Source organism: Colobus angolensis, unplaced genomic scaffold, assembly GCF_000951035.1.
Source record: "Colobus angolensis palliatus isolate OR3802 unplaced genomic scaffold, Cang.pa_1.0 Scaffold15, whole genome shotgun sequence".
Classification (NCBI taxonomy): Eukaryota; Metazoa; Chordata; class Mammalia; order Primates; family Cercopithecidae; genus Colobus; species Colobus angolensis.
The window spans coordinates 12,246,890-12,264,180 of NW_012114599.1; the positions used below are offsets into that span (position 1 = coordinate 12,246,890).

General features: G+C 38.6%; 1 protein-coding gene across 1 annotated transcript in view; it reads left to right on the forward strand.

The window, feature by feature from the left end:
• The window catches only part of PRKD3 (protein kinase D3), a 71,725-nt gene that overhangs the window by 13,030 nt on the left and 41,404 nt on the right, over positions 1–17,291 (forward strand). Inside the window, exons 2-4 of the mRNA XM_011935974.1 lie at positions 11,745–11,883; positions 14,356–14,487; positions 15,844–16,001. Of these exons, the coding sequence (XP_011791364.1) occupies positions 11,745–11,883; positions 14,356–14,487; positions 15,844–16,001 (429 nt within the window). The remainder of the gene's footprint in view (positions 1–11,744; positions 11,884–14,355; positions 14,488–15,843; positions 16,002–17,291) is intronic.

Sequence of the window (17,291 nt, forward strand, 5' to 3'; positions counted from 1 at the left end):
TCAGCTCGCTGTAACCTGGGTTCAAATGATTCTCCTGCCTCAGCCTCCTGAGTAGCTGGGACTACAAGTGCACACCACCACACTGGATAATTTTTCTTTTTTTTTTTTTTGAGACGGAGTTTTGCTCTTTCACCCAGGCTGGAGTGCAGTGGTGCAATTTCAGCTCGCTGTAACCTCCACCTCCCAGGTTCAAGTGATTCTCCTGCCCCAACCTCCCAAGTAGCTGGGATTACAGGCACCCGCCACCACACCTAGCTAATTTTTTGTATCTTTATTAGAGACGGGGTTTCAGCATGTTGGCCAGGCTGGTCTCAAACTCCTGTCCTCAGGTGATCCACCTGCTGCAGCCTCCCAAAGTGCTGGGATTACAGGCGTGAGCCACCATGCCTGGCCTCTTATGATATTTCATATCCAAAAAATTCTGGGTTGAGGTTAATGATGAAAGTTAATAAATTCAAGTCCATGTTGAGTAAGTTTCTGATTGACTCATCTGTAGTTCTTACGTCTGTATTTAGAAACAGAATCATTGAGCTGCTTCTCTCCAATTAAATATTTTCCTAAAATTGATGTTAATATTAGATTTGTTTCTGTGTAATTTATTAGTGCTAAATTAGTTGCTCAATAGTCAACGCTTTTTTTTTTTCTTCTCCCGTAAGTACCTGTTAAGTACAAAGTGCTTGGGGATTCAGGAGGAACCTGAAAAGAGAATATCCTTTTCCTCATGGAGCTTATTTACTATGATTGAGTTTATGTTTAAAAAGACTTGTGAAGATTTATTTGGTATCAAATTTTAAAATGAGTTTGCTATTCAGTGTCTCAGATGCATTTGAAGAAACTTGTGATGCTGATTTTTAAAATGATGTTGGTATTCAGTGTCTCAAATGCTTTCGAAGAAACTTGGGATGCTGATAATCTATATCTTGACCTGAGTGGTGGTTATGTGGGGTGTGCGTATGCTTATAAAGCTATCAAGCTTCTAATTAAGATCAGTATACTTATTATATATCAAGTACACTTTAAAAGTAAATGTATGTTAAACTTCAATCGTTTCCCATTGCATTTAGAATAAAACCTTCATTCTTCTTTTTAAAAAAGTACATACTGGCTGGGCGCAGCAGCTCACACCTGTAATCTCAGTGAAGTAGGATTTTTTCTCGACCTCTTCATCGGACTTGGGACGGATTGTCCTGTATACTCAGTCGCCACATTCCACCTCCTTTGGGAGGGAACATGTGAGCAAACGAGTGCAGGATCTGGCTAGTCGCCTTGAGCGATGGCAGGAGCAGACTTTGTGCAGGCCCCACAGCGGCACCCAGGTAGGGGTGCCTGCAAACCCCCCCAGAGGCCCCAGAAGATATAATAGTCTCTTAGCTCTGCCGTCTGTGGACAGCAGTGTGTTACCAGCTCAGTGGGCCCCTTGCCTCATCGTGTGGGGTGGCTGCCCTCCGCCAGCAAGGGGAAAGGGCCTATATGACAGCCTTTTTTTTGGGTACCAGCACTTGTTGGGTCTCCAGCACTTGTCTGACATCTAAGAACAATGAGGTTCCCCAGACACTTGAAGGATGGTGAAGGCTGTAAGCGATGGGAAATGGCACTCAGCAGAGTAGGACGTGGAAGAGGGGACGGGACAGGCAGGTAATCTTCCCCTGAGGTTCAACGGCTCTTCCCCGTAGTCAGGCCATCTCTCCAAAGTCCAGCTGTCCCACCAATGTCAAGTCACCACTCTCCAGTCAAGCTGCTTCTCTCTCTCTACTCGCTGAGTCTGGGGTCTTTATAGGCATAGGACGGGGGTTGGGCCGGGGGCAGGCTGTAGGTAGTTTTGGAAAAGGCAACATTCAGTTGGTAAAAAGACATTCAGAAAGAACCAGTCAGGGCCGAGTGCGGTGGCTCAAGCCTGTAATCCCAGCACTTTGGGAGGCCGAGATGGGCGGATCACGAGGTCAGCTGATCGAGACCATCCTGGCTAACACGGTGTGAAACCCCGTCTCTACTAAAAAATACAAAAACTAGCCGGGTGAGGTGGCAGGCGCCTGTAGTCCCAGCTACTCGGGAGGCTGAGGCAGGAGAATGGCATAAACCCGGGAGGCGGAGCTTGCAGTGAGCCGACATCCGGCCACTGCACTCCAGCCCGGGCGACAGAGCGAGACTCCATCTCAAAAAAATAAAAAAATAAAAAAAAGAACCAGTCAGGAGAGAGCAGGCAAACAGAGATAGAAGTTCTCACTTTGGGCCACCGGTTTCAGGCTTTTCATCTTGAAGGTGGGGTTTCATCGGGACCCACCCCTATCTGCCTAGTATTTCTCTGCCTTCTGTCTCTTATCATCAGCACTTTGGGAGGCTTGAGGCAGAATGATTGCTTGAGTCCAGGAGGTGGAGACCAGCCTGGGCAATATGGTAAGACCGCGTCTCTAAAAAAAAAAATTTTAAAGGGCATAGTGATAAATTATTCATTCAGATAATGTGAAATTCTGAAGCCATTGTTAAAGTGCAAAAATTATGTTTGACCAAGTGAAATAACTTGGAAGCTTCCTACCTTACCAGAATTTTACTGACATTTTAACGACATGAACTTGAAATGGTTCACCTTAAATTACTTTCAAAATAAGTGTTGCTTAAAATAATTTTGTTTGCAACTGCTGGAAACTTTTACTTAAAAATGTTAAGTTAATGCTGTAAAAAGTAACGTCTAAAATGGTTACAGAAAGATAAGATTATTTTTTAAAATTATTGAAGTAATCTTTAATGCAAAAGCAAAGAATCTGAAGTGAGCAGAGTGCATGAGGGTGGAAATTTAATAACTGTGATGAAATTCTGTTACATTCCCATATGGGCTGGGAAAATACTTCATTTTGCACAGTCAAGAGGGGTCATTGGCACAGTTTGTAGTAAGCAAATCCAGAAAATCTGGAGGGATGGGGGAGCAGTTGGAAAGAGGCCAAATTCAAGGCCTGTTTTGCTTCTACCATGCTGTTTCTTTAATTTCCTCTTTCTTTTAATCAAGGATGAGGTAGGCTAGGTAAGGAATTATGGACTTGTCTAGTTTTCAAAAGGTTGCCAACTACTTCTACATTTCCCAGCCTCTCTATTCTCTTGACTCTTTTATTCCCTAAAGCAGGATTTCTCAACTTCAGCACTATTGACATTTTGGGTGGGCTAATTCTTGGGGAGGCTGCCCTGTGTGTTCTACAGTGTTCTACCCACTGAATGCTAGTAGCTCAAGTTGTGAAAACCAAAAATGTCTCAGGACATTGTCATATAGCTTCTGGGGGCAAAATCATCCCAGCTGAGGATCATTGCCCTAGAGGACTAAATAAAATAATAGCCAGTGACAATTACTGACAATTACTCAAACATGTCATCACCTCTGCTGCTTTTCCAAACTTCTTCCCTCTCAGGAGAATAGAATGTTTAGAAGGGATACATATACAGCATTTTATTGGGCAAGAATTGTATTTTGAAGACTATAGAGATAACATCATTAGTATAGGTTTCTGCCCCCACCCCTTTTGACTCTATTAGTGATATAGCAGAGTCACAAATGTAATTAAGGGCCAGGAAAGGTGACTTATGCCTGTAATCTCAGCACTTTGGGAGGCTGAGGCTAAAGGATTGCTTGAGCCCAGGAGTTTGAGGTTGCAGTGAGCCATGATCAAGCCACTACATTATGGGCGGCAGAGGGAGACCCCTACTCAAAAAATGTAATCAAGAATTGGTTTTAATTAGTTTCCCAAAATATTTTCTCCTTTTCAAATTATACAACTGAAAGAAAAAAAAAATGCTCTTCTCCTTTGTTCTTTGTTCTCCTGAAGTCTGATTTAGAACAAGAAGCTATTAAAAGCTCTCTTAGGTTTCACTGGTGTCAAATCATTTTGAGAAATTCAACATACATACTTTGGAATATAAAGTATTTTTGTTTATGGTTTTTGATATGTTGTTCAGGACTTATTAAGGTCTCCACATAATGAAAATCATTCTGAGGAATAATTGGATTTAGAGTTCTAAAGATGATCAATCCATTAAAAGTAAGCAAAGATATGAATTCCTAATTTACAGAAAAGGAAATACAGATTCACTTAAGCATATGAAAAATGTTCAACTTCTTGTAATAAAAGAAATACAAGTTAAAACTACAAAAATATGCCGGGCACGGTGGCTCAAGCCTGTAATCCTAGCACTTTGGGAGGCCAAGACGGGCGGATCACGAGGTCAGGAGATCGAGACCATCCTGGCTAACACGGTGAAACCCTGTCTCTACTAAAAATACAAAAAACTAGGCGGGCGAGGTGGCGGGCGCCTGTAGTCCCAGCTACTCGGGAGGCTGAGGCAGGAGAATGGCGTAAACCTGGGAAATCTGGCCACTGCACTCCAGTCCGGGCGACAGAGCAAGACTCCGTCTCAAAAAAAAAAAAAACTACAAAAATACCATTTTTCATCTAAAGTCAACAAGTTTGATAATACACTATAAAAACATGGCAAAACAAGTACATACTCAGTATATTACTCGCAAAAGTATAAATTGGTTTGACCTCCATAAAGAGCAATTTGGCAGTATCTACAAACTTCAAATATGTGCTTTCTTTGAGCCAGCAAATCTCCTAGAAAGTTATCTCATATTCATACTCAAAAAGTGGGAAAAGATATGTACATAGGATTACTCATGGGGTATTGCACATACTCACAAGAGTTTGTAATAACTAAGGTGTATTTAGCTTATCAGGAGTTCTAATCTCTTTTATTTCTGTTTTTCTGGATAAATAATAGTTGTACCTATTTATGAGGTACATGTGATATTTTGATACAAGCATACAATGCATAATGATCAAATGAGGGTAATTGGGATATCTATCACCTTAAATATTTATCATTTCATTGTGTTAGGAACATTCCAGTTCTACTCTTCTAGTTATTTTGAAATATACAATAAATTGTTGTTAACTATAGTCTCCCTATCATGCTACCAAACACTAGATCTTATTTTTTCTATCTAACTGTAGTTTTATAATCATTAACCAACCCCTTTATTCGCCCTGGCCGCTACCCTTCAGGGCCTCTGGTAGTCTTCATTCTATTCTCTGTCTCCACGAGGTCAAATTTTTTTTAATTTTTCACATACGAGTGAGAACATGCAATACTTGTCTTTCTGTGCCTGGCTTATTTCACCAACCGAAATGTTGTTCCTCACTTCTGTCCATGTTGTTAGAAATTATAGGATTTCATTATTTTCATGACTGAATAATATTCCACCATGTATGTGTATCACGTTTTCTGTATCCATTTATCCATTGATGGACACTTAGGTTGATTCCCTATTGTGGCTATTGTGAATTTTGCTGCGGTAACCATGGAAGTGCAGGTATCTTTCTGATATTTTTATTTCTTTTCTTTTGGGTAGATACCTACCAGCAAGATTGCTGGATCCTATGGTAGTTTTATTTTTAGCAACCTCCATACTGTTTTTCATAGTGACTGTACTCATTTACATTTCCACCAATAGTATATGAGTATTCCCCTTTTTTTGCATCCTCACTAATATCTTTAATTTTTTGTCTTTTTCATAAAAGCCATTTTGAGATGAGATGATATCTCATTGTGGTTTTGATTTGCATTTCTCTGATGATTAGTGAATGTTGAGTATTTTTTCATATACCAATTTGGCATTTGTATGTCTTCTTTTGAGAAATGTATTATTTAGATCTTTTGCTTATTTTTTAATTGGATTTTCTTTTTTTGTTGTTGTTGAGTCATTTGAGCTCCTTATATATTCTGGTTATTAACCACTTGTCAGTTGAATAGTTTGCAAATACTTTCTCCCATTGTGTAGGTTGTCGCTTCACTTGTTAATTATTTCCTTGCAGAAGCTTGTGTGTGTGTGTGTGTGTGTGTTTTAGTAGAGATGGTGTTTCACCATGTTGACCAGGCTGGTCTTGAACTCCTGAGCTCAGGCAATCCACCGCCTCGGCCTCCCAGAGTGCTAGGATTACCAGTGAGCCACTGTGCCCAACTTTTTAGCTTGATATGATCACCTTTGTCCATTTTTGTTTTGCCTAGCTGTGCTTTTCAGGTCTTACTCAAGGAATCTTTGCCCAGACTAATGTCCTGGAGTGTTTACCCATTGTTTTCTTCTAGAATATAAGGATGGTTCAGCATACACAAATCATTAAACATGATATGTCACATCAACAGAATGAAGACCAAAACCCATATGGTCATCTCAATAGATGCCAAAAAAAAAAATTCAGTAAAAATCAACACAATGAAAACTTCGTAATAAAAACTGTCAACAAACTGGGTATAGAAGGAACATCCATCAAGACAGTAAGGGCCATATATGACAAACATGCAGCTGGTATACTGAATGCGGAAAAACTGAAAGCCTTTCCTCTTAAGATCTGAAACAAGACAAGGATGCCCACATTCACAACTTTGATTCAACCTAATACTGGAATTCTTAACTAGAGCAATTAGACAAGAGAAAGAAATAGACGGTATCCAGATTGGAAAGGAAGACGTCAAATTATCTTTTTTTGCAGATGATATGATCTTATATTTAGAAAAACCTAAAGACTCTGCCAAAAAACCATTAGAACTGATAAATGAATTAAGTAAAGATGTAGGATACAAAATCAACATACAGAAATCAGTAGCATTTCTGTATGCCAACAGTGAACATTCTGAAATAGAAACCATGAAAATTATCCCATTTACCATAGCTATAAATAAAATACCTAGGAATAAGCTTAACCAAAGAAGTGAAAGATCTCTACAATGAAAAGTGTAAAACATTGATGAAAAAAATTGAAAAGGACACTAAGTTCTTTGTATATATATATTAACGTATTATGATAATTTTATGAAGTAGGCACACTATTTTACAGATGGAAAAACTGAGGTTAAGTAACTTGGTTAAGATTATATACTTAGATGGATGATTATTTTAACAAAGGCAGTTTGGCATTAGTTTTATTGCTTACCCCATAACCCATTAGTAGGGACTGGTAAAAGAAAACTATACATCTGTTAAAAAAAAAAAAAAAGAATAAGAACTTTTTTAATGGAATGATGTCTAAAATATATTGCTAAGTGAAAAAAAAGCAAGCTGCAGAACAGTGTTTATAGCGTGCTGCCATTTGTGTAAAATGAAGGAAAGGTATATTCATGTTTATTTGATATGTAAAATATTTTCGGAAGGATTCTGAGAAAACTGGCAATACTGCTGACTACGGGACAGTTAATGAGGCAGCTAGGGCGTAGGTGTGCCTTCTACTCTTTTTTGCCTTTTGAACTTTGAATAATTGCCTATTCAAAAATAAATAAAGTTGTATTTTAAAAGAGTATATATTGTATCTGAAAGTATAAAGTAAATATCCATGAGTCTCTATTGATATATATGTAAATGATTGGATGAATAAATAAGTGGGGGAAAATAGATAAATCTCCCATTTAGAAGAATTTCAAATAATTTGTGTAGATACTCCACCTTCAAGGAAAGGAAACAGACAAACCTTTCCACTTCTTAAGTGCTCTGCTCATAGTGACTTACTTCCAAAGAGTATGTATAGAAAAGGGTGGGGGGAAAGTAGCTTTGCAGTGGAGAATCCTGACAAACACTGCCTCAACCAACATCAGCAGTGATGTCATGTTGATAGTAGGTGCCCTTGGTAGAATGCAGTGAGAATGGCACTTTACCTCTGTGGTCTGCCTCCCCAAAACCCATCACCCCACTAATAATGAGAAGAACATCAAACAAAATCCAGTAGAGAGGCATCCGACAATATACCTGACCAGTACTTCTCAAAACAGCCAGGATTGTCAAAATCCAGCAAAGTCTGAGAAACTAACACAGCCCAAAAGGGGCCTATGGGGACATAACAGTTAAAGGTGATATGGTATGGATGGGATTCTTAAACAGAAAAAAGATATTAGGTGAAAACTAAGGAAATCTGAATAAAGTATGAGCCTTAGTTAATGATAGTGTATGGCTATTGGGTTATTAATTGTAATAAATATAACATGTAACTAATGTAAAATGTTAATAATAGGGGAAACTGGGTATGGGGTAGTATACAGGAACTCTGTACTATTGTCTACATTTTCTATAAATTTTAAAGTATTTTTAAAAGTAGATTTTTTAAAGAGTGTATATAATATATACATTGAGTAATATTTTTAAAGTAAATTTAAAATTCAGGTGTTCACCGCCTATTCCCCAGGAGCTTAACCATAAACCTGAAGTGATAGCCTAAGCATCCTTTGTTTTAAGCTCCACAGGTGGTTCTGACGTGTGGCCAGAAATAAGACATTGTTTAGAGATCCACTCCTGCTTGAAAACCTATTTTCTGAATTTTTCAAAATCAGGAACAGTAAATCCTTGTATATTCAATTCATTAACAGTTTGGTTTTTGTTTGTTCTGTATAATTCTTCATAATGAATGTGTGCTCATGGTGTATTTCTTTTTAGGTGTATATCTTTAATATACACATGTCTCAAGACTTCTCATGTTTTTATTTTGGACTCTTACATAATTTCTAAATACACTGCCAAACATACCTATAAATCATAGTCACGAATAGCAGAAATCTTTTTCACAGGCTGGTTATTATAATCTGTCTGTTGTATAGATGAGTATAGTATGAAAACACGTTGAAATGGCTTTATTCTTTATCATTACCAACAGCTTTCTAGCCTCTAATATACATATGTCTATTTTAAATATTTTGTAATATCTCACTGTAATTTCTTTATATGCTTTTAAGTCTCTTAATACCAACTTCATGTTGATATTATTTTTCATTAGGCCATGTGTTTATTAAGAAGGTTATATTTATTTTTTCCAATCATACATTAATTATTTTAATGTTGTTTTCCTTCTCTTGGTGTGTTTATTATTTAGGTCTTCAGTTACCATTATTCAGGACTTCTGGTTTAGTCAAAACCGTATTGATGAGCCATATGATTTATCAAAGATAGTTTCTGGAGAGAAATTCCCTTGTCTTTTTCCATTTACTTGCTATAGTTTCTGGAGAGAAATGTCCTTGTCTCTTTCCATTTACTTGCTGTATAATTCAGACTGATACTTTTCTGACTGATAGTGTCACCCTTTCTTCAGCATCTTGCTCTCTGGTCTCTTCCTGTTCCTGTTCCTCTACACAATGCTGTCAGCATTATCTTTATAAATCACAGATTTAATCATGTTCCTGCCTTTCTCTGAAACCCTATGTCTCTTCTCCCTCTTAGGTATACCTTAGTAATATAAACCACTGGTGTTTATGGATCACAGTGCTGAGACTTTTACAGCCATCAAGTAATTTAATTTTGATAAGAACCTTATAAAGCCAGCCTATAACTCCTATGATCCTCCATTTTATAAACAAGTAACTGATTTAGAGAAGTTAAGCAACCTTTCTAAGCACCTTAGAAAAGGTGCTATAGGTGCTATAGTTAGGTGGCAAAGTTTGAACATAGTAACAGGTTTCTCTGTTAGTGTAGCGCCAGTGGGGTTCCCTGTGCTTTTCTGCCCTCTTTATACCCAACTTTCCCCCATCTCATTCTTTAGTCTCAAGGCTCCACTTACCTTCTTCCGTTTACTTTGTAACTTCTCATTGATGACACTTACACTTTCAACCTATGGAAACTCTGCTTCTCTTTTTTTGTTCTGCTCAAATATCATACTGAATCCCTCTACTCCACCTTCCCAGTTAACATTTTTTATTCCTCCTCCTTCTATAATTTTTTTATTTTAATTTTGTTATTTGCCATACTATATATATTTTTGTTTGTTTCTGTCTTCCTACTAGATTGTAAGTTCCTGGAAGATAAGGACTGTTCTGTCTTTACAAACCGTGGGGCCAGTATCTTGCACTTACCAGACATGCAATAAGTCTGCCTTTTTGAAATCAGTTTTATAAAATTATACAAATAGTAGAGTGAGTTTGTTTGTTTGTGACGGAGTCTCATTCTGTCACCCAGGCTGGAGTGCAGTTGTGCAGTCTTGGCTCACAGCAACCTCCCATCTCCCAGATTCAAGTGATTCTCTTGCCTCAGCCTCCCAAGTAGCTGGGACTACAGACATGCACCACCACACCTGGCTAATTTTTGTATTTTTATTAGAGACAGGGTTTCACCATGTTGTCCAGGCTGGTCTCGAACTCCTGACCTCAGATGATCTGCCTGCCTTGGCCTTCCAAAGTGCTGGGATTACAGGCGTGAGCCACCGCATCTGGCCTTAGAGTTTTAATGAGATGGAATGTGGAGTCCTTTGTCCTTACAAATTGTTGTAACTAAGTTATGAAGATATTTTATTCTCCAACTTAATAATTCGATAAAATTTAGTAAAATTTTAATTTTAAAATTAAAATGAAAATTTAATTTTTTGGATTTGTATTTTCACTTGTATTTTTTAATTGAGAATTCTTACACTGTTAGATATATGTTAAAGCATACTATGAGGTTTTACAAATACTATTGGTGACTCAAAAGGAGAATTTGTTTTACAAAAATTCTAAATATTTCTGTACTTTTCCATAATTTACCCTGGTTAAAAAAACTATAAACTTGTAACTTTCTAATTAATCATTGTTTTTAATTTTTTTTTAATTTAACTTTAAAAAAAGATTTGAGAGGCCAGTTGTGGTGGCTCATGCCTCTAATCCCAGCACTTTGGGAGGCTGAGGTGGGGGAATCACTTGAGTCTAGAAGCTCAACACCAGCCTGGGCAACACAGGGAGACCCCTGTCTCTACAAAACATAAAAAATTAGCTGGCAGTGGTGGCATGCATCTGTGGTCCCAAATACTTGGGAGGCTGAGGTGGGAGGATCACTTGAGCCTCGGAGTTTGAGGCTGCAGTGATGAACTGTGATCACATCACTGTACTCATCCTGAGCAACAGAACAAGACCCTGTCTCAAAAAAAAATTTTGAGAACTCTTTAGAAGTATATACAGGAGTTTTCTAATGAGAAAATTAAGGCCAGAAAATGAGATGAAGCTCGGTTAGTGTTTGCACCTAAAACACGTTCTGTAAGATCCAAGACTGATGGTAAAATTGGGCTACAAATTTGGCTGTGCTTTTTCTGTTGGGCAAAGTAAACGGGAAAACATGTTAACTTACATGAGCAAATTGTTCATGTTATAAAATCAACCAGATTAAGTTATTTTATGGGTGGGTCTTCACAGAGAAGGGCTACAACATGAAATAGGTAAACGATATCTTCAGCAACATCTCTGTGACAAATGCATTTAGTTTAGTGAGACTGATTCATATCAGACCATTTGATGCAGGCAGGTGACATGGTGTCATTTATTAAAGGATATTTTATGAGGAACCCAAATAAGTCAGTGAGCATTTATAATACTGAGATCTACTGCAGAATTTTGAAATATCTAGAGCAGCATGTCTCAAGGTGCTGGAAAGACTGCTTATCTTTCAGGCTAAGAATACAGTAGCAATAGGTTTAAGATTATATTCTCCATCACTAACTGAATATAGAAATCCTGTATTTGTAAGAGACAAGTATTTTAAAGTCATGAATGATTATTTATTTGTAAATTTACTTTTCTATTTCTCTTGAACTTTAATATTAACCAGGATGCTTGAGTATGTGGATCACCATTTAGGTATCAATAGAGTGGTTAGCAAATGCTGTTAGGTTAAAACACTATGTTTTAAATTCTTTGATAAAATTGAAACATTTACCTGTAAAAGTAGAAAGTTGTGGTTATACTGATATAGGACTATTATCCCTCAGTTTCCAGAGTGTGGATTCTTTGGCATGTATGACAAAATTCTTCTCTTTCGCCATGACATGAACTCAGAAAATATTTTGCAGCTGATTACCTCAGCAGATGAAATACATGAAGGAGACCTAGTAGAAGTGGTTCTTTCAGGTAAGTAAGTGGCTTTTTAAATGTTACTGCCTTTTCCCCCCAAAGAGCCTAATTTTCTGTACTAAATGCTGCAATTCAATTATATTTGGTCTTTGTACTATTGTTACTTAATTTCTTTCATCTCTAATAATGGTCACCATATGATTTTTCCTTTCAGGAATGTTATATCACCATTAAGAAAGAAAAATAGGCCAGGCACGGTGGCTCACGCCTGTAATCCCAGCACTTTGGGAGGCCGAGGCGGGCAGATCACGAGGTCAGGAGATCAAGACCATCCTGGCTAACACTGTGAAACCCCGTCTCTACTAAAAAATGCAAAAAATTAGCTGGGCGTGGTGGCAGGCGCCTGTAGTCCCAGCTGCTCGGGAGACTGAGGCAGGAGAATGGTGTGAACCCGGGAGGTGGAGCTTGCAGTGAGCCGAGATGGCGCCGCTGCACTCCAGCCTGGGGACAGTGCGAGACTCCGTCTCAAAAAAAAAAAGAAAGAAAAATAGCTGGCAACCGTGGCTCACACCTGTAAGCCCAGCACTTTGGGAGGCTGAGGCAGGATTGCTTATCTCAGGAGTTTGAGACCAGCCTGAGCAGCATACCTCATCTCTACTAAAAATTAAAAAAAAAAAAAAAAAAAAAGCCAGGCATGGTCACATGCAACTGTAGTCTTAGCTGCTTGGGAGGATAAGGTGGGAGGACTGTCTGATCCTGGGTGATTGAGGCTACATTGGGCCATAGTCACACCACCGCACTTCCTCCTGGACAACAGAGGGAGACTTGTCTCTTTAAAAAAAAAAAAAAGAAAGGCCAGGCGCGGTGGCTCACGCCTGTAATCCCAGCACTTTCGGACACCGAGGCAGGCAGATCACGAGGCCAGGAGATCGAGACCATCCTTGCTAACACAGTGAAACCCCCTCTCTACTAAAAATACAAAAAAAATTTGGCCAGGCGTGGTGGTGGACGCCTAGTCCCAGCTACTTGGGAGGCTGAGGCAGGAGAATGGTGTGAACCTGGGAGGCGTAGCTTGCAGCGAGCTGAGATCGCGCCACTGCACTCCAGCCTGGGCAACAGAGCAAGACTCTGTCAAAAAAAAAAAAAAAAAGAAAAAATCAGGACAGGAAAATAAACTGAATTACTTGAACGTTACTAAGCTAAGGAAGTTATTTGGTCTGAAAGAAATACACTCTTCTCTCAGTCAAATAAATAAAACAGTTACACTGAAATTCTGTTTTTTCCCCTTCCCCCACCCCCATTTCTGTAAAGAGCATAAAAGAAGAAAATTGGGGTTTAGAAAAGAGAATCAGGAAAAAAGAAGTAATGAAGATACGAAAGAGGAAATTACAATGCTGGTTATTTCTGTGGCTTTAAAATAAAAAATGCTCTTTCCCTTTTTGTCCCACTGGGCTTTTTTCTACCTTTCTCTTTTTCTACCTCACCCATTCTTGCCATACATTGTTTTTTAATTCCCACTGTTTGCCATCTCATCCAGCAGCAATGTGGGCAAGATAATAAGGAGTGAAAAGGAAGAAAGAATGCCATAATAATGCACATAGTAGGTCTGCAGTACTTTTTGTTTGGCAAGGAGGAGAACTGATAGAAGAAAGGAAGCAAGCTGGCCAGCTATGTGTTGGAACCCTGCTACCAAGTTCCCTTTTCTCAAATTCACCTTTGGGCCTTTTCTTGAGATCCTCTCTCTCCTTATTAGTCCCCACTCCTCTCATCTTACATTTCTGATTCTGTCATTCATCTCACTCCCTGCTACAGTGACCATTCATCTTCTGTACAGCAACCCCAAACCATCTCTGTATTTCCCAATCCTTGCCTTCCTCTTCACTCCTGACGAGTTTTGCTCCCTGTCTCACCTGGAAGTCCTGCTCACATCTCTTCCTTCTCTACTCTGGACCCCATCAGACTACAGGCTGTCCGCTAATGACTTGCAGGTTGAGGTGAGAGGAAGTTCCTTGGGTCTACTGTCCAGTGTTCACTAAGGGGAAAGGAGTTTCTTTCTCTCCACTAGGACTGTGGAGAACAGACAGACAAGTATATCCTGGGATCCTAAGTTAGGATTCAGTATCTTTTTCCACAGAAACGTTTCTGTAAATAGAAGTTAAGTTCCATACTACTTTTTACTTTAGTGTTCTATATCCCACTGTGTAAGTTAAGCAGTTTTTAATTGGCTAAAGTAGACCTAACATCTATTTGTAATATTGTCATTTTGAGAAAATGCTGTTGGAGTTCCAAATTAACTAACCTACTACCTGCTTCTGGAGCTCAAATGATTAGCAGCAAATGGACTTCCTAAACTAGAGTTTGAAATCAAAATATTAAATGCTGAAAATAATTTACTTTTATGGTCCAGTGAAACTTTCAGAGAAAAAATGATTCTGTGTACTTTGACATAAATGAATAAATATGTGAGCATTCTTAATCTCATCGCAGTTACAAATATAAGGTGTATTTTACTGCTTTTCTTTTTTAAAGCTTTAGCCACAGTAGAAGACTTCCAGATTCGTCCACATACTCTCTATGTACATTCTTACAAAGCTCCTACTTTCTGTGATTACTGTGGTGAGATGCTCTGGGGATTGGTACGTCAGGGACTGAAATGTGAAGGTAGGTGTTCTAAAATTTTTGTGGTCATTTGAAATAAGATTCCACATTTGCATTTTTTATTAGTGAAAAGATGATGAGCTGTTGACTAGGGTGGTAACAAGGATTTAGATTGGAGAGATCAGGACTCATTCTGTCTCTGCCACCTACTCCTTCATATTCTTGGGCAAATTACTAAACCTCTTAAGATTAATTTCTCTGTAAAATACATTCTGCCCTACTGGTTTTGTGAAGAGTAAATGGTTAAATTGGGTAATAGGGTTAAATATTTAGTACAGTGTAATGGCTCCATAAATATTCATGTTGTTTTTTGTTTTAAAAAAGTTTTCTTGGCCAGGCACGGTGGCTCACGCCTGTAACCCTAGCACTTTGGGATGCCGAGGCAGGTGGATCACCTGAAGTCAGAAGTTTGAGATCAGCCTGGCCAACATGGCGAAAACCCGTCTTTACTAAAGATACAAAAAATTAGCCAGGCGGGGTGGCCTACGCCTGTAATCCCAGCTACTTGAGAGGCTGGGGCAGGAGAATCTATTGAACCTGGGAGGCGGAGGTTGCAGTGAGCCGAGATTGCACCATTGCACTCCAGCCTGGGTGAAAGAGCGAAACTCCGTCTCAAAAAAAAAAAAAGTTGTCTCCTACATTCAGCTAAATTGTCAAATTTGTTCTGAATTAGAATTGCTAGCAGTAGGACACAGGTGCACATTTCTGATGAAGAAACAGTCTTCTAAGGTGGAGGGTCAATAAACTTTTTCTGTAGAGGGACAGGGAGTAAATGTTTTAGACTTTGTTGGCCATATGGTCTCTGTCATGATTTAACTCTGCTATTACGTTATGAAACCAGTCATAGACAATATGTAAACAAATAGATATGGCTGTGTTCCAATAAAACTTTATTTAGGAACATCAAAATTTGAGTTTCATAAAATTTGCATGTCACAGGAGGAATTTGGTACAGATTCCTAGTACCAAATAGTTTGCTAACCAGTGCTTTAAGCCAGTGGTTCTCAAACCGTATTGTGCATCCTAAAACACACTTTGCTGGGTCTCATCCCCATAGTTTCTAACTCAGTAGATCTGGGGTGAAGCCTTGTAATTTACATTTTTAACAAATTTCCAGGTGGTTGCCTTAGGGACCACACTTCAAGAACCACTGCTGTAGCTGACTTATCCTTTTTACACATTTCCTTTTCTTCTTGAATTCATTAGCTTCCACTTAGCCTGCCATCAGGGTTCTTAATTAGGATAGGTGTGGCTCACAGAAAATATGTTAAATAAAAGAAGCAGTGGTTTTTATGTATCACACTTAAATAGTAAAGTTTTTTTTTTAATCTTATATTTTGCCTTGTAAAATATGTTTAGGCTGTGGATTAAATTACCATAAACGATGTGCCTTCAAGATTCCAAATAACTGTAGTGGAGTAAGAAAGAGACGTCTGTCAAATGTATCTTTACCAGGACCCGGCCTCTCAGTTCCAAGACCCCTACAGCCTGAATATGTAGCCCTTCCCAGTGAAGAGGTACGTATTCTAAGGTAATAGACGTTTTACTAGTTATTCTATGTTTCTACAGGGTGTATGACATCACTCTAGAGCATAATTTATACGCTAAAAATGGTAATATTGCTGCACTTAAGAAACATAAAATATAGTAATGGAGATAGGACTTACAAGTAGTAATGAATTCCTTTTTGTACACTTTGGGATGTTATTATGGCTTGCACCACTGCTTTAACCTTCTAGTCAGTATCCTGGCTCCTGGTCTTCATACTTCATCTTTTTTTTTTATTTTTTTTTTAAATTTTTGTTTCTTTGAGATGGAGTCTTGCTCTGTCGCCCAGGCTGGAGTGCAGTGACACGGTCTCTGCTCACTGCAACCTCCACCTCACAGGTTCAAGCGATTCTCCTACCTCAGCCTCCCGAGTAGCTGGGATTACAGATGCGTGCCACCACACCCAGCTAATTTTTTATTTTTAGTAGAGAAAGGGTTTCACCATGTTGGCCAGGCTGGTCTTGAACTCCTGACCTTGTGATTGGCCCGCCTCAGCCTCCCAAAGTTCTGGGATTACAGGCATGAGCCACTGCTATCTGCAGATCTGTATACAGATGAGATAGTTGAGACAGAGCAGTTAAGGGACTTGTGTGAAGTCAGAGAGCAAATTAGTAAGATAGTGGAATTAAACCCAGATCTCATTATTAATAAGTCAGTGATTTTTTTCCTAATACAGTGTACCTCTCAAGGGCAAAGGCAGTAGATCCAGGAAAAAAGAAATAACTCCCTTGTACGTTTGATAGTATTTGAAACGGCTTCTATCTGTAGGTTGTAATCTTACTATTTAGTTGTTTCTATAACTTCTCTGATCTTCTGTAAATTAATGGCAAAATCAAGGCCTTGTCTTGGTACTATGGTCATTATATTTTGCTAAGTTGAGACAGCAGAGTAAAAACTTTTGAAATCTTCACAAAAATTCCATCTTCTCCTATTATTTACCCCTAGTGTGAGATTTTTAAATGATAAAAAGTGCTGTGGCACAAAGGACTGAAAATGAGGGGTTGGTATAAACTTACAGAAGAGCCTGGAAAAGATTAGTAGGAAAAAGTTAGTGCATCTTATACACTGAACTGCACAGAGGACTTACCTAGGAATGAGGGCAGTAGAATAGAGGTATGTTAAGAGCCCGACAAATGATGCTGGTATGCCACCTATGCCCAGTTGAGTATTACTAGATTAGGAAATAGCAGAAGGACAGAGCAAGTGGATAAGGTATTACATTTTTCATTAGTTTATATATATATATATATATATATATA